Source organism: Moschus berezovskii, chromosome 16 (assembly GCF_049115385.1).
Source record: "Moschus berezovskii isolate FMDL1 chromosome 16, NW_MosBer_1.0, whole genome shotgun sequence".
Lineage (NCBI taxonomy): Eukaryota > Metazoa > Chordata > Mammalia > Artiodactyla > Moschidae > Moschus > Moschus berezovskii.
The window spans coordinates 53833235-53850866 of record NC_142475.1 but is presented as its reverse complement, the minus strand read 5'-3'; the positions used below and the strand labels follow the sequence as shown (position 1 = coordinate 53850866).

The 17632-nt window shown below is 54.1% G+C and overlaps 1 protein-coding gene across 2 annotated transcripts in view; it reads right to left on the bottom strand.

The window, feature by feature from the left end:
* AGO2 (argonaute RISC catalytic component 2) overlaps positions 1 to 17632 on the bottom strand; it is a 96433-nt gene that overhangs the window by 17648 nt on the left and 61153 nt on the right. For both annotated transcript variants that reach the window (XM_055432659.2, XM_088844843.1), the window contains exons 7-16: positions 17191 to 17278; positions 15853 to 16000; positions 15063 to 15182; positions 14797 to 14919; positions 12130 to 12263; positions 10306 to 10490; positions 9083 to 9242; positions 6891 to 6981; positions 6196 to 6390; positions 1876 to 2010 (exon numbers count right to left, since the gene is read on the bottom strand). In XM_055432659.2, coding sequence (XP_055288634.1) covers positions 1876 to 2010; positions 6196 to 6390; positions 6891 to 6981; positions 9083 to 9242; positions 10306 to 10490; positions 12130 to 12263; positions 14797 to 14919; positions 15063 to 15182; positions 15853 to 16000; positions 17191 to 17278 — 1379 coding nt within the window. The remainder of the gene's footprint in view (positions 1 to 1875; positions 2011 to 6195; positions 6391 to 6890; positions 6982 to 9082; positions 9243 to 10305; positions 10491 to 12129; positions 12264 to 14796; positions 14920 to 15062; positions 15183 to 15852; positions 16001 to 17190; positions 17279 to 17632) is intronic.

Below are 17632 nucleotides of genomic sequence, written 5' to 3'. Positions count from 1 at the left end.
CCTAGTCGGTGCCACACATTAAGATGGTCTACTCGTGACACCTTGGTATAGCTTGCCCGTAAAACTCTCTGGGCCCAACGCCTTTGGGACGACAACTGGGACTGTCCTCCTCAGCTGATTCTGGTAACTGAAGTCATTCTACAACCAAGTATTTGTATCTGATTCTATTTTCCAATGTGCTGTCACAAAGCTGTTTTTTTTTTTTTTTTGTCACGAAGCTGTTATGCAGTATGATTCAAACAACACACACCCCCCTCTGCAGCTAGCCATTATCACCTTCTGCTCCCAATATCATCAAGAGTGTTCTCTCTTTTGTTCAGTCCTGATAGGTTTATATATCTTCAGAGAAGTATGCTTCACTTGTGTTAATCTGTGCTATGGGCAATTCATTTTATAGTTCACTATTTTCTATTTCGAGAGAGAAAGTGGGGTGCAGGGAAAAGCTGACTTTGATCCCCCTGACTCCTGGCAAGAGATGTCTGCAGGCTGAGGTGGCAGGGGGGCTGCACACACCAGCTCCTCAGCTGTCCCTCGACCCCTGGGGCTGACATCCTCCCTGTGGCTTCAGACTTGCTGATGTGTTTCTCACACAGCAGCCGCGTCTCTTCCCTCGTCCATGAGTGCTGCGTTCGCTGTGCTGCACAGGGTTTGCTACGCCGTCCTCCTTTCCGTGCTTTCTGATCATTTCACAATTGATTCTTCTCATTACCTTTTTAGTGCATGTGCTCCTTACAATCAAATTGAAAAACTGAAGTTTTATTATGCTTTTTTCTACTACGGATTTAAAACCGTGTAACGGAAAATGTGGTTTGTAGAAGGGTGAGGTCTGGCAATCTTCTGAGACCTCCTCTGTGACCTGGGATGAGGCCAACTCGTGTTTTAGCCCTGGGCATAAGCTCGGCCGTCACAGGCAGGGTTCTGCCTGCCCCAGCTTGTTTCCTCCACGCTTTCCATTTTCAGTCTTTACTGATTTGTACCTGTTTCACTTTCTGACAGTGGTCTGTTAAAACAGACCTCTCTGGTGGTGTATTTGTCAATTTCTCACTGAAATCCTGCCCGTTGAGCTTCACCTTTTTTCCTTTACATATTTTTAGGCCATGGCATGAGGTACATCCACGCTTAGAGTAGTCATGTCTTCTCAGGAGACTGTCACTTTTCCTCACTATTGACTCTCAACTTGCATTATGTCTTCCATTGAGGCCAGAAGCATGTTTGGTGCTGCACTGCCAGGTGGCCTCAGGGGACTGCTTTGTGTGGACACTAACCCCCAATGTCCAGCCCTGCCGGTGGGCAGTCAGACTAAATGTCCTTCCCTTCCGGGAGGTCTCTTATCTTATGCAGCTACTTTGGCACCATGCAGCTTTAGGACAATGGTCTCGGTGTGGATTCTCTTTTATTATCCTCTTAGGAATGGGAACAGTCTTTTAATCTAAGGAATCCTCTCTCCCCCTAGTTGCGGACAATTCTCAGCAGTCACGTCTTTAAGTCTCGAGCCTCCTGCTCGCACACGGTTCTTACTCTGGAGCAGCCAGGTGACATAAGGGAGCCTGGAAACTCCTCCAGACAGGACTCCTGGAGAGCTCCCAGACCCCCTTCCAGGAGCACCCCAGCTGCCCTGAGGGCTCCCACTTCCCCACATTCTACCTCACCCTTCACATCACGCTGTCTAGGACCACAGCTGCTCGCCAGCTCTGAAGCCTCACCTTTGGTCATTTCCTTATGGAATAAAAGATACCCCCCTGGATGCATCCCAACCTGTGGGGTTTACAGGTTCCAACTGCCCCCCAAGCTGAGGAGAGCCCTGCTCCAGTGCCTGCGGCTGGTCCCCACGGCCCTCGGTGTGGCAGGGTGGGCGGGGGACCCAGGGACACTCACCCGCTCGTTCTTGTCAGTGCAGAAGAGCCGCGTGTGGTGTCTCTTCTGGACCACAATGAATGTGATGCCTGGCTGGTAGTCCTTCTCAAGCTTAATGCACGCCTCGCGGATGGCCAGTAACTCATGGTGGAGAACCTGTGGAAAGGAAGCAGGACATGCTTGAGGACCTTTACGTTTTGGGGCCTCTCGTTACCTTAAAATGACTCCCTTTCTCACATGTATGTTTGATACATATCTAAGTCTTACAGCTCCACTAGCTTGCTGTTCGCTGTTGTGATTCTGTCTCTTTGAGCCTGTTTCTTCATTTCTATCATGGAGCAAATGGCTCCCAGGTTTTGTGGTTAAATGGCCTAGGCTAGATAATGCATGAACAGTCAGAGCATGGTGTCTAGAATGTTCTGAGTGCTGCCATACACAGTGGACATGAAGGCATGGTGGGAAACACACACACAAACAAATCAATCCAACAACTGATTTCTGGATTGGAGAGAGTCTACTTAAAAACACACAAGCAAACAAACTCCACTAGCTTAGGTGCTGAGCCGAGTCCAAAATCCAGCTCCACCACTAAGCAAGCCTGTGGCTATCAAAGCCACAAAACCTGTCTGATCCTGTTTCCTCAGCTTTAAAATGGGAGTTTTTCCCACAGTCAGTCTCTCCCATCAGGGAGCTTCCATAACCTTCTTATCCTTCTTCATCAGAGGGCAGACAGAATGAAAACCACAATCATGAAAAACTAACTGAACTGATCACATGGACCACAGCCTTGTCTAACTCAATAAAACTATGAGCCATGCTGTGTAGGGCCACCCAAGATGGACAGATCATGGTGGAGAGTTCTGACAAAATGTGGTCCACTGCAGAAGGGAATGGCAAACCACTTCAGTATTCTTGCTTTGAGAACCCCATGAACAGTATGAAAAGGTAAAAAGATATGACACTGAAAGATTACCTCCCCAGGTTGGTAGATGCCCAATATGCTACGGGAGACCAGTGGAGACATAACTCCAGAAAGAATGAAGAGACGGAGCCAAAGCAAAACCACACCCAATTGTGGATGTGTTGCTGATGGAAGTAAAGTCCAATGCTGTAAAGAGCAATATTGCATAGGAGCCTGGAATGTTAGGTCCATAAATCAAGGCAAATTGGAAGTGATCAAACAGGAGATGGCAAGAGTGAACGTCAACATTCTAGGAATCAGCAAGCTAAAACGGACTGGAATGGGTGAATTTAATTCAGATGACCATTATATCTACTACTGTGGGCAAGAACCCCTGAGAAGAAATGGAGTAGCCCTCATAGTCAACAAAAGAGTCCAAAATACAGTACTTGGATGTACTCTCAAAACAGACACAATGATCTCTGTTAGTTTCCAAGGCAAACCATTCAACATCATAGTAATTCAAGTCTATGCCCCAGTCATGAATGTTGAAGAAGCTGAAGCTGAACAGTTATGTGATGACCTACAAGATCTTTGAAAACTAACACCAAAAAAAGATGTCCTTTTCATCACAGGGGACTGGAATGCAAAAGTAGGAAGTCAAGATACACCTAGAGTAATAGGCAAGTTTTGCTTGGACTACAAAATGAAGTAGGGCAAAGGCTAACACAGTTTTGCCAAGAGAATGCACTGGTCATAGCAAACACCCTCTTCCAACAACACAAGAGACGACTCTACACATGAACATCAGACAGTCAATACCAAAATCAGATTGATTATATTCTTTGTAGCTAAAGATGGAGATGCTCTATACAGTCAGCAAAAACAAGACCGGGAGCTGACAGTGGATCAGATCATGAACTCTTTATTGACAAATTCAGACTTAGAGTGAAGAAAGTAGGGAAAACCACCAGACCATTCAGGTATGACCTAAATCAGATCCCTTACGATTATACAGTGGAAGTGACAAATAGATTCAAGGGATTAGATCTGATAGACAGACTGCCTGAAGAACTATGGATGGAAGTTCATGACATTGTACAGGAGGCAGTGATCAAGACCATCCCCAAGAAAAAGAAATGCAAAAAGGCAAAATGGTTGTCTGAGGTGGCCTTACAAATAGCTGAGAATTGAAGAGAAGTTAAAAGCAAAGGAGAAAAGGAAAGATGTACCCATCTGAATGCAGAGTTCCAAAGAATAGCAAGGAGAGATAAGAAAGCCTTCCTCAGTGATCAATGCAAAGAAACAGAGAAAAACAACAGAATGGGAAAGACTAGAGATCTCTTAAGAAAATTAGAGATACCAAGCGAACATTTCATGCAAAGATGGGCACAATAAAGGAGAGAAACGGTATGGACCTAACAGAAGCAGAAGATACTAAGAAGAGGTGGCAAGGTTACACAGAAGACTGTACAAAAAAGATTTTAATGACCCAGATAACCATGATGGTGTGATCACTGACCTAGAGCTAGACATCCTGGAGTGCGAAGTCAAGCAAAGCTAGTGGAGGTGATGGAATTCCAGCTGAGCTATTTCAAATCCTCAAAGATGATGCTGTGAAAGTGCTGCACTCAATATGCCAGCAAATTTGGAAAACTCAGCAGTGGCCACAGGACTGGAAAAGGTCAGTTTTCATTCCAATCCCAAAGAAAGGCAATGCCAAAGAATGTTCAAACTGCACAATTGCACTCATCTCACACACTAGTAAAGTAATGCTCAAACTTCTCCAAGCCAGGCTTCAACAGTACGTGAACTGAGAACTTCCAGATGTTCAAGCTGGATTGAGAAAAGGCAGACAAACCAGAGATCAAGTTGCCAATATCCGCTGGATCATTGAAAAAGCAAAAGAGTTCCAGAAAAACATCTATTTCTGCTTTAATGACTATGTCAAAGTCTTTGACTGTGTGGATCACAACAAACTGTGGAAAATTCTTAGAGAGATGGGAATACCAGACCACCTGACCTGCCTCCTGAGAAATCTGTATGCAGGTCATAAAGCAACAGTTAGAACCAGACATGGAACAATGGACTGGTTCCAGATAAGGAACGGAGTATGGCAAGGCTGTATATTGTCACCCTGGTTATTTAATTTATATGAAAAGAGTACATCATGTGAAATGTTGGGCTGAATGAAGCACAAGATGGAATCAAGATTGCTGGGAGAAATATCAATAACCTCATATATGCAGATGATACCACCCTTATGGCAGAAACCAAAGAGGAACTGAAGACCTTCCTGATGAAAGTGAAAGAGGACAGTGAAAAAGCTGGCTTAAAACTCAACATTTAAAAAACAAATATCATGACATCCAGTCCCATCACTTCATGGGAAATAGAAGGGGAAACAATGGAAATGGTGACAGACTTTATTTTCTTGGGCTCCAAAATCACTGCAAATGGTGACTGCAGCCATGAAATTAAAACACGCTTGCTCCTTAGAAGAAAAGCTATGACCAACCTAGGCAGCATATTAAAAAGCAGAGCTGTTACTTTGCTGACAAAGATAGGTCTAGTCAAAGCTTTGATTTTTCCAGTAGTCATGTATGGATGTGAGAGTTGGACCATAAAGAAAGCTGAATGCTGAAGAATTGATGCTTTTGAACTGTGGTGCTGGAGAAGACTCTTGAGAGTCCCTTGGACTGCAAGGAGATCCAACCAGTCAATCCTAAAGAAAATTAGTCCTCAATGTCCACTGGAAGGACTGATGCTGAAGCTGAAGTGCCAGTGCTCTGGCCACCTGATGCGAAGAACTGACTCATCATAAAAGACCCTAATGCTGGGAAAGACTGAAGTCAGGAGAAGGGGACAACAGAGGGTGAGATGGTTGGATGGCATCACCGACTTGATGGACATCAGTTTGAGCAGGCTCCAGGAGTTGGTGACAGACAGGGAAGCCTGGTGCGCTGTAGTCCATGGGGTCACAGAAAGTCAGACACGACTCATCGAGTGAACTGAACTGAAGATAGAAGCGGCCCCACCTTGAAAGCTGCTGTGATGCCTACCGTCCTCTGAGTAGCACTGGGGTTGGGGCACAAGGGTGCTGGCCCCTGTCTCTGCCCCGCTTCCCCTGAAGAGTGGGCCCCAGATCGGATCCCCCAGCCCAGAGACTCCCCACAGCCTAGGAGGCAAAGCATGGAGCCTGGACAGGCCCTGGCTGGTGCGTGCTGGACCAAACCCACTGGACTGGCCTCGTGCGACCCCCACCCCCGCCTCTCCTCCTGTCCTGCTGCAGGGTCCTGACCACCCCGCAACCCCCACCCTTACCACACAGTGACCAGATAAACCTAGGGGCAGAAGAGAAACCCAAGAGGCCATCTTGCACAGGGACGGGAAAGTGTGGACACGGAGAGCAGGGCAGAGGAGGCGCGGCGGCAGCCTACCTGCTGGAACTGCCCCTCGGAGACGCCGTCGCGGTAGAAGATGATGCGGGTGGGCTTGAAGCGCGTGGACTTGTAGAACTGGATGAGCAGCTCGCGCACCATGGCCGCCAGGTCCTGGATGATCTCCTGCCGATGCTGCTGCACGCGCACGGTGGCGCAGTAGCGGTTCGGGTGGGCATCCATGCTGCCCACGACCTGCGGGGCGGCGGGGTCAGCAGGCGCCCCAAGGGCCCATCACGGGAAACCCAACACCTTTACACGTCTTCTCTGTGCAGCCCTAGTATATATGAATGCGTCCCCACGAATGTAAGTTTGCCCAACGGACCTAATAAAAAACTCAACAACTGTTCGGAACCCCTCTTCTGCTTATAATCAGATGGGGCTGAATTACATCAGCCCAGAGGTGTCCCCTGGAGAGCCCGACAGTGTGCAAAACTCTACTAAGCACGTTTTTTCCCCAAGCCAGGTACACAGCCACACGCGACACCCCAAGACTCCCACCCCCGGCAGTGAGGAGTGTCCCCAGGAACACTGGCCTGAAAGCAGTCGTCTTCAGGTGCCAACCAGCGGGAACCAGTCAGTGTGCTAGGCACAGGGCCGTGCCGCTGCACTCTCATCGCTGGTCAGGCAGTCACAGAGACGCTGGGCAGGTAGGAACGCACACGGACAGAGGAACGGTGGGAAGCAATACTCACGGCGGCAATGGACGGCTTCTTCCCGTCCCCGGCGGGGGGGTGGGTGACATCTGCCCCCAGAAAGATGACGGGCTGCTGGAACACTGGAGGCCTGCGGGGAAAGCGAGCGTCAGGGGCCACAGCTTGGGGACGCTGCCCGGACCTCTCAGGACACGGGCACCAGCGCTACTCTGGGGATCTGCTTGTAAAAACTCCTTATCTTTCTGGCACAGACAAACAACACCTTATGAGGTCAAAGAGGCTCGGTGTGAGATCTGCTTCAGAGTGATCCAGAGCAGAAGAGGCTGCAGGTGGAGTGTACACTGCACAAGGGCGGTCAGGTGAGGACAGCCGCTAAGGCCGGGCCCAGGGACAGCAGGGCTCTCCCCGGGGAGATGACCGAACACTTCCAAGATAATCGCATCCACAGAGTCCACAGTATGTCAGCCAACCTTGGACCTGCAGCCATACTGCAGGGCACCTGGCAGCCACATCGCTCTCCACCCAACACCCCAATGTCTCCAGACCATATATTCTCGGTGGGTGAATGTGTCCCAGTGGGGAAACATGCAGCTAGGCTGTTCTCTCAGGGTTGTCTAAATGCTGGCCCCACTCTGGCAGTCACCTCCCCAAAGAGGAGGTGTTGGGGGCCCGGTTCTCCAACAGCTGGAGGGTCCCAGCCTCGCTGGCTGTGCAGCCAGGGGCCTTCTTGATGCCTCATCCTTCTCTCCTCCTGCACTCACGTGCTGCCCAGGCGCCCTGCGCCGAGCCCCCAGGCCCCACGGCTCTTCCTCTCGCCCTGCCCCTCCTCTGAGGGGTCCCGAGTGCACCCACACATGCAGCTCTGACTCACATCTTGAACCGACACAACCACACCGGCCACTGGATACCACTCCACCCCCGGCTCCCCGGCTCACCTTGCGGCAGAGCCCTAGGGTTACCTGAGCCCGTCTCCTGCCTCTAGACTGGGCCTTGTGATGCCATGGCAACAGGACTGCACTCTGCAAGGTCACCTGCAACCTGCACAAGTCCCCCAGCCCCGTGGCCGAGAGCCTCACACCTCATCACACCTGGCTGGTTGGTGCCACGTGATGGCCACACACAGGCTCCCCATCACCCACCTCCCGGGCTCTAGAGCTGTCACCTCACCTCCATGACCTTCCAACCCTGCACCCCCCAGGGCCCAGGCTTGGCCATCCTTCCTGTCTACACTGTGCCCCGGAGTTCTCTCCAGCCCAGGAGCTCTAACTACCACCCGCACATGAGGAGCCCTGAACAGGCCTCTCCAGCACAGGCTCCCCGAACTCGCCCCTGCATCCCTGCCTCAGCTGGTATCACCTCATCGCTCCCGCAGCCCTTCCACTCACAGACCAAACCCATCCTCTCAGCAAGCCCTGCAGCTCCATCACCAAAACATCAGTTCTGGGCGCCCCCGGCCCAGCTTCCACCCGCCGCTCTCCTGGGACAATGCCGGCGGGCCTGGTCCTCCTGTCTACCAGAGCTGGGGTCGCCTTTCAGAACAAGGTCAGCGGGGCTACACCTGCACTCGTGAACCTCCCCCTACGGCTGCGTTCCCCTGGAGCGAGTGCCAGGCCGCCACAGGCTAGCCCCTCAGTCTCTGAGCAGAATGATTGCCACACTCCCGGCAGGCAGGCTGCCCCAGGACCCTTGCATGGCCTGCACCCTCTGCAGCAGGCTGCTCCCAGTGTCCACACAGCCCTGCCCCCAGTGCCCAGTCTGCTCCGTGCCACCTCCCCCGTGAGGCCCTCGCCCTTCTGGGCTCCTTCCCACTGTGTCACTGCTGCTCAGCCCCCAGCACCTGGCCCTGGCCTGGGGCCGACAGCACCACCTCCCAGCACTGACCGTTGGCCCTCCCAGTGCTCTGGAAGGCCCCTGTCCCAGCACTGACTGTCTGGCATCTGGGGCGCTGGTGCAGCCCTCCTATCTACATGGCACTGGCCACGCAGCTGCCACACCACTCATGCAGGACCCATCTCCAGATGGGGTCAGAAGGCCCTTCCCCTTGGGCTGGCACTGGTCCTCAGGGACCCTGGACCTCGAGACCAGGAGCAGCGAAGACCCTCGTCCTACTCATTTCCTGCGCCTGCCGAGCCCAGGACAGCGCTCGGCATAGCTGAGCAGAGCCGTCCCAGCACCCCCCTGCCCAGGGCGTCACCACAGCTGCCCCATGCACGGTGTAGGGCTGGCTTCACCTCCCCTGCGGCAGCAGGATGTTGTTCACGCCGCCCAGCTTGACATTGATCTTCAGGCAGAGGTTGGACAGGGTCTGCGGCGTCGTCCTCTGCACGTTCTTCATCTGCACACACTGCGTGGCCATGCCCAGCACCGTGTCTCCCACGCGCTTGACCTCGGCTGCCAAGAGAACGGTGTGCTCAGCACGGCTCCCCAGTGCTCTGCCAACCCCGCGTACCTGCTGCACACGCAGCCAAGCCCGGCTCCAGCTCCGCGCCAGCTGTGGGGCATCCCCACCGGCTCGGGGAGGCCCACTCTCAGTCAGGGGCGTTTCTCCAACTTCTCCAGGGCCACAGGGCAGTGTGCACAGGGCCAAGTTGGAACCCAGGCACTTGGGACAGCAAGCAAATGCTCAACTAATTAAAGAAACAAACCCTGAATCCTCAGTCCCTGGCCAATACAAACCCGACGCCAAAGCACTCTCCAGGCCCACAACCCCTCCATTCTGGGTTCTTTCATGAAGCGAGTGGGCAAGTGCCCCCTGAACAGGCCAGCAGAGACGGGAAACCCTGGGAGAAGAGTCACCTGGGCTTCCTCCCGCTCCTGGATGCAAAGCCCGTAGGAGAGGGGGAAGCTAGTCAGCGAGCCAAGCGCGCCTCTCTCCCCTCTGCCCCGTGGCACCCACACGCCTCCTGCACAGGGCCTCCGGTTCCCATCGGGCTTCCAGCACACCCACACGCACCCACCTCGCCGTCTCACCATCGCTTGTCTACACCCGGGAGCTTCCCCCACCAGGGCCTGGGACTCCATCCCAGGGCTTGGAAACTCTGAGCCAGGTGGAAGTGCAAGTGGCCTTCTGGCAGAAAGGACTCTGATCAAATCCCAGAGGATTCTGAGACGGTACGGCTCACAAGAGGAGAGCCAAGTCCCAGACAGGAGCTGAGGACTGCCCCCGCCCCCCCGAGGGGTTTACTGCGTGCACATCGTGTGGCCGTTCCTCATTCAGCCAAAGTCTTTGTCGGCAGCAGACAAGGCAACTGCACACCTGCCGCATCCCGCGCCCCCTCGGGACACCTGTCTCAGGGAACTGGGCCTCAGAGGAGACTGCCAAGGTGGCCCTGGGCACGTGCGTGGCCACACTCAGATACCACCTGGTCTTGCTCAGACACAGGCCCCTCCTGGGTGTGGCGGAGGCTGCACCACACACCCGTAGGGCCGGGGCTGGGGGGGCACCAAGACCTACCGTAAACAGGGGTCTTCCCCGGCAGGATGACCACCACCAGTTGCAGGCCAGCGTACGTGTTTTTCAAGTGCCGGAACATGGGCTCCACGCTGTCTGCCCCCTGGGCGTATTTACAGAAGCACGGCTGGCCCTGGATGGGCATACCTGCGTCTCTTGAGATCTTTCTAAGCTGCTCCGTGAAGGACCTGGAGGAGTAGGGTTGTTACATGAAGAAGAACCCAGAGTGCCGACAACCCAGACCCACCAGAGGCCCCAAGAAAGGGCAGTGTTAACAGATCCAGACCCTGAGCCGTTTTCATTGAGCTCTGAGTCCCTGCTGAAGTCCGAGACAAGGCTGTTTCAACAAGACAATGCACGGAGGCAGCCCGCATGCTCAGCACACAGGTCCCTGAAAAGTCACGATTAAACAGGAGACGCCACATCGTAGCCCCGCCGCCGCCCCCAGCTGTGACCCTCCCAGGCAGCGACAGGGCTGTTCTTTTAAAGCCAGGCACGAGCAGCTGCCGCCCACTTGCCCGCAGGTGCCAAGCACTGTCAGGGCAAGGAGAACCATGAACTGACTGTCGCTTTGGGTTCCCCCGGTTTATCCCATGCACACAGCTTGGACTTGGATGACATGGTCACGGGAGAAAACAAGACAGCCCACAGTTAAGAGTAGCACCAGCAGCTGTGGGGCGGGGGAGACACAGCTTCTATTTTAAGCGCAGGGATAGAAACATCCCAGCCTTTTACAATAAAGCAAGGACACGCTGACCCACCCCAGCCAGTGACCGCCCAACCTCCAGTACTTTAGTGCAGTTAAAGAAACCCATGAGGGCGTATTTGCGCCTACGCCCACGGGTGCACCTGCCCTGGGCCATCTGGCGCCAGGAGAAAGGACACAAGGGCCCCACACAGAAGCGGGGGAGGCAGCCTGAGATCAGACTGTACACCCAGCCCCTCCCCACTCTCTCTGCCTGCGGTGTGGGAAAAAGGGCTCCTGCCCTCATACTAGCTCTCCAGAACACTGAGAGCCACAGCTCCCTGGGACCAAGGCCCACTCAGACGCCCACTGGCAACTCCCCAGCTCCGTGGGATCCTGCTGCTCCAGCCCAAGGAGGTGGGAGGCACGCGCCTGCCGTTCCCTATTAGGTCTTGGCTGCTCGCAGAAGCATGAGCAACCAAGCTACACGTTTATGGTGCTGCTTGCAAAATGTCTGACACTGGGTCAGGTTGGTCTGATGTAGAAATATGAATCTAAAGTGCTTTTAAAAACAGTGCTAGTTCAGTGACCACAATTTTCTCCTTTCCCTCTAGTTGGTACACTTATTGGGCTTGGCTGCTAAAGAACCGCCTGCAATGCGGGAGATCCCAGTTCTGTTCTTGGGTCGGCAAGATTCACCGGAGAAGGGATAGGCTACCCACTCCAGTATATTTGGGCTTCCCTAGCGGCTCAGCTGGTAAAGAACCTGCCTGCAATGCGGGAGACCCCAGTTCTACTCCTGGGTCGGGAAGATCCCCTGGAGAAGGGAACGGCTACCCACTCCAGTATTCTGGCCTGGAGAATTCCATGGACTCTACAGGCCACAGGGTCGCAGACTCGGACAAGATTGAGCGACTTTCACTTTCACCGTACACTTGCTCGTCATTTACTGCTTTGTTTCTCACATTACCTGCTGCACCTCTGCACACTCACTCCCACAAGTCTGAGAAGCAAAGCTCCCCCTTCCTGACGGGGCGCACCGTGAGACCCGCCCTCCGACAAGCCCTGCCCTCCCAGCCCCCGGGAGCAGGCCTCCCCGGTCCCTCCCACCCCCAGGACCACGTGCCCCGCTGCAGCCTTACTTGAGGTGCACCTCCGTGCACTGGCGCTGGGGGGCAAAGCAGGCGATGGCCCACACCTTGATCTCAATGCCCGTGTGGAACTGCTTGTTCCTCATGTCCCACACGCCCTGGACAGGGGTGGCAATCGCCTTATTCTGCAAATGGCAGGATGTTCAGAGTGAGAAGAAGACAGTCTTCTGACCCTGGATTTTGTCACTGTCCCCGCTGCGGCTGGTCCCCAAGCAGAGGGCGCCTCCGGAGGCTGAGGACCGCGCCTGTGTGCAGCATCCAGCACTGAGCGGCCCTGCACTGTGGGGGCCTGCGGGGGCTCCTGCTCACTGGAGGCTGCACGGACGCACAGACCAAGGATGGAGGGACGACAGCTTGGGGGGGGAGGTGAACTGGGCGGAGGCTGGCTGGATGGACAGAGGGATGGGGGGCGGAAGGGGGATGGGGGACGGTGGGCGGGTGAGCAGGGAGGGCCCCGAGCCCCACCCATCCTCACAGGTAGCCTGGAGGAACAGGAAGGCCTCCTGTCTCAGAAACTAGTTTCCAAGGATTTTCACTCCTCCAGGACCAGCCAGGGCAGCCAGGGAAGGGCACGGAAGCAGGGCACTTCTCCCAGCCCCATGCCTGGGGGTGGACAAGCCAGTGGGGACTGAGTCACAGCCCGCTATGCCCCACTCCCCACTGCCCGCCATCGTTCAAGCTACTCCCATTTGAGAACGGAAACAACAGATGATGCATCTGCTTAATTCTGTCGTCTCTCCACCAGAAAGAACCAGGTCTCAACACTGACTGTCACCTAACGAATCTGTTAACTGCCTCCAAGTGACGCTGGAGTTTGAGAGACTGGGAGGAAGGGCCACTGGAGGGAGCAGAGTCTGTGGGCCTGAGGCCCTGCAGGACTCAGTGTGTCTGAGTTGTGGTCATTTACTGTTTTTCTATTGGAAACCACTTTTTTATTTTTCTTACTAAAGTAATACAAGTGTACGGTAAAAATCAAACATTACAGCAATGAGTGTTTTTGTTTCCTATTTGTTTCTAAACTAGTACCCTGCTCTGGCCAGCCTCCTGTAAGAGAGAGCGCCACCACCACGTGTGGGCTGTTGTCAAACCCCAGACATCAGCGAATGTTTCTGGGGGACATTTAATGTTTTGTCTGACAGGACAATGGGTAGGGCCAGTGATGAGATGTGTTTGCTCCCACTCTAATGATTAAGAGATTTGGAAAAATTTGTTCATTTAGAAGCATGAAAAACTCCGAATCCTTAGGATGCTAACATTCCTGCAAGGTTAAAGAGCTGTTTTGTCCTCCAGACGCCTCCTGCCTTCACTAAAGACATAGGATCTGCAGTCCTGGCTTTACCAGGACTCTCTCCTTCTGGCATGCGAAGGGGAATCTGCCTCCCCGCTGGGCTGCAGGAAGGTAGGAAGGTGCCCTGGGTGCAGTGTCTGGGCTCCCAGGTGCACAAGAGGGCTGAGGAGGAGCCAGGAGGCCTCCTAGAGAGAGCAGGGAGCACCCCAAACACCCACGGCCTGGGGGGGCATACCCCCCCACAGGGGACTGCCTAGCAATACTCTAAAACAATGAGGGAGCCACGTGTCATACGCACTCCAAGACCTCCTTGTGATCTAAGAGAAAACAGTAAGTTTAAAAGGGGCAAGGTATAGAAGTGTATTTAATATGTTGCTATGCGCCCAAGGAGTGAAAAAAACACATGGATAATCCCCAGGGTGATTTTTACAAAGAGAAATGCCTCCTGGGAGATCAGCTGGGATGTGGGGAAAAAAGAGATATCTTTCCCTATAATTCTTTGCATTTTTTGAACTTTTAAACATTTTTATAAATACAACTTGCATTTTAAAATAAGACAGGGAAAAACCTGCAAACAAAACAAAATGAAAGCCTGCTACAGGCCCTACTCCACCAGGCGGAAGAGTTTCAAGTCAGGCCGAACACAGGTTCCCACAGATGCTCCCTAATGGACAAACACCATGACTTTTGCTTTTTCCTTCCTTTTTGGGGGCCACGTAGCATGTAGGATCTTAGTTCCCTGACCAGGGATTAAACCCAGGCACCTGCAGTAAAAGTATCCAGTCCTAACCCCTGGATCGCCAAGGAATTCCCAAAGTTGTGAACTTTGAAATTGCACTCCACTTCCCCCTGCCTACCCACCACCTTGCTGGAGAAAAGCCCAGAAGAAAAGAAGAATTTCTCACAGGACCTAAGGGGCTCGAAGGTCAGGATCATACTAACCAGAGCCAGAGGTCAAATGTGCAAAAACAGAATTGTGTCGGTGACTAAACCGGAGTACTTGCTCCTAAATACCACCCAAACAACAGTTAGAAAGCAGAGAAGCATCAGGGAACTTGTGGACAAGTTTATCACTGACTGCGTCCCCCTCACACAAAGAACGACGGTTTTAAAAGCTTGGTGGGGTAACAAAGTTTACCTTTAGAAAAGCAAAAGGGGGACTCAGGAAACTTTAAAAGGTCAAGGAAACCAGTCCTCTAAGAAGCCCAACAGCTGTTACAGGTTCACACAGGAGCAGGGAAGACTCTACCGTGACCATGGTCTACACCGCTGGGGGAGGGGACTGGGGCTGGATGTGCTTGCTTCTCTGTCAGCATTCAGACACACGCTCCCAACACCCACAGAATGGCCCTGCCCAGCCTACCACCTACCCTGCCCCCGTAGAGGATGGAGGGAGGCTGGAGGACCCGTCCAGTCACGTCTGTCATCTCATCTTTGACCATGATTCCAAATTCACGAACGTATGGATCTGTATTGAAACTGGCACTTCTCATCTTGAAAGGGAAGAGAGAAGAGGCTCAGAGTCGGGGGGCGATCTTTGCTTCTTTCCAGAAGGCGCGTCTGTCCAGAGCATCGGGGTGCCATGCCCGGGGACCCCGACCCCACCCGAGGCGGGCACCGACGACGGGACGCTCACCAGTTTGCTAATCTCCTCCTGCCGATCGGGGGCTGACCTGGCAGTCGCTCTGATCATGGTTGAGGTCTGATTGTCGGTCAGCTTTTTTATACATCTCTGTCCTGCCACTATGTTACAGACCTGTGAGGAGAGCTGGGGTCAGCAGTGAGCTGGGGGAGCGGCAGGTCTGGGGCTGAGCACAGACGCTGGTGGGGCGGGGGCGGGGATTTGCTCCTGAGACCCACTAGGAACGGCAGCCCCGAGGAGGCCCTGCGGTCCACAGCAGAACCCCTCAAGGAAACCCGGTGTAACACAGACACAGCTCGGGGACAGCGTGGGGGAAGCAGCACAGCCGCAGGGCGGGCGGGCCTGGGTCCTCAGCATGAGTGTGTACACCTGGTCCTCAGACAGGAGCGTAAGCAGAGATTCCTGGGAAGGGAAGCTGTCTACCTTCTGGACACAGATGGGAAAAACCCAACCATGGCCCAGATGTTCAAGCTACCAGACAAATACTGATAATTTAAAACACTAACATAAAACAGTTAGAACTCGGGTCTCCATTTCAGTTTGATCTTTTCCCGGGCAATTATTTTTCAAACCAGTAGTGGATTTTATACTTCCTGAGACAGGGGGCTGCTAGGCACACATACACACGATCCTGACCTTCACACAAATCCTGTGAGTTACCAAACCCATCTTATTAATGCGGAAACTGAGGCTGAACCACGTCTGTGAACCTGCCCAAGGTCCCACAGTGGCAGGAGTCACAAAGTTTGGGCCCAGCCCACAGAGACGGAGGGTGGGGGCTTGCCTCCAGGGGAAGGTAGGTGTGTTTCTGCTCCTGTCCGACTTGTAAACACGGGAGGTGGGGGTAGCGCAGAACCAGCTTGTGTCTGTCCTTGAAGTACTGGGCCACCGTGCACTCGACCGTCTGCCCGCTCTCCTGCTGCAGCGGGAACCTAGGGGAGAGAGAGACAGTTCAGGCCCAGAGCCCGCCCCGCGCCCCTGCTCACGCAGCCTTCCTGGGTCTGCTTTCTCAGTGATGAAGGAAGCGGAGGGCCATCCAAAGCAGTCAGAACCACACCATGCCCTCTGGGTCATCGGGAACATCCCCAAGTCCCAAACTTTTATCACCAGAGTCGGAAAGGGAAAAATACCCCCACACTCACAATGCAGTAATCACAAGAAACACCTCCATCTAGGGGACATGGAAAGGATCCGGACAAAGACAAAGCCAGGAAGAATGGCCTGTGCACATTCCAGCCTGCCTCACACTGACTCTGAAAGTCATTCACTGGCTGCGTGCTCCAAGAGCCGGCTCCAGACAACCCAAGACCTTCCAGACAGGATGGCAAAAGGGATGAGCCGCATCTGCTTGGGCCTCTGCAGTCACACAGGCTGGGCTGGGGCCAAGGGTGCTGGGCACTGGGACCAGGACACAGGCTCACCCTGGTCACCTGCTGCACGGGGCCCTAGGCGCCTTGCTGTAACCAGTGCCCAGCGACACACCAGGTGCTTCTCCTGGAATGATCACGAAATAAACTAATAAATCCTCACTAAACCTAGGAGGCTTCCAGGTGGGGTGCAGGGGGCCACATGGCTTAGACAGCAGAGCACCCGTGCGGCCAGGACACCTACCACCTCGATGGGGACCTCACACTGCTTGTGATGTGATGGGGCACTCCGCAGAGGCTGAGTCCAAGCAGTGTGCACTCATGCCCACTACCCCATCTGGCCCCTGCTCAGTGCAGAGGACTGGAAAATGAGCCCAAATGGCCCTTGTCTATCTGGTAACATTCAAGGAAAACTGATGAGGGGTTCCCCCACGCACCCCCACCATATCCAATCTCATCCCCACTCCTGCCTCAAACAGGAGGAAGTTCATAATTTTATCCCACGATATGAAGTGTGGAATCAACTAAGCCAAAGGCGCACTTCCAGAAGCCACCACGCAGAGTCTGGACTCGTGAGTGTCAGAGGAGGCTGGAGCTAGGGGGTCTGAAGGGACGGCCACCTACGTCTGGTGGCTGGGGGAGTCTGGAGGGATTTAAGTCTGGTGGCTGGGGGAGTCTGGACGGATTTATGTTTGGTAGCAGGGGGAGTCTGGAGGGACTCTTCCGGTGGCTGGGGGGAGTCTGGAGGGACTTACGTCTGGTGGCTGGCCGGCCGCCGGGTCACGTTGCACACGCGGTACTTCCTCTTCATCTGCCCGCAGTGCGTTATCTCCACCTTTAGACCTGAGGACACAGAGCGGCTGGGCTTCAGCACTGAGACTCGGCCAGGCCTGTCACGTCACCCTACCGACAGACCATCGGATTTCAGGGGACCCTCACCCGCAGACCCACGCTGAGGGCCTGGAGCTGGGCCGTCTCACCCGCAGGGGTGCCCCCTGGCCCAGGGGTGGCGAGGCCCGAGGCCTGTGCTCAGAGACAATGGACGACATGGGCTCCGCTGAGAGCGTGGCATCCGCACCCATGGCCTCCTGCGCTTCCTGCGGGGCTATTTTTAGCAGAAAGCCCTGCTGCTGGCCTCTGTAACCCCCGGGAAGGACAGGTGCCGAGGGCCAGGCTCCAGGGCGTTCCAGCAACCAG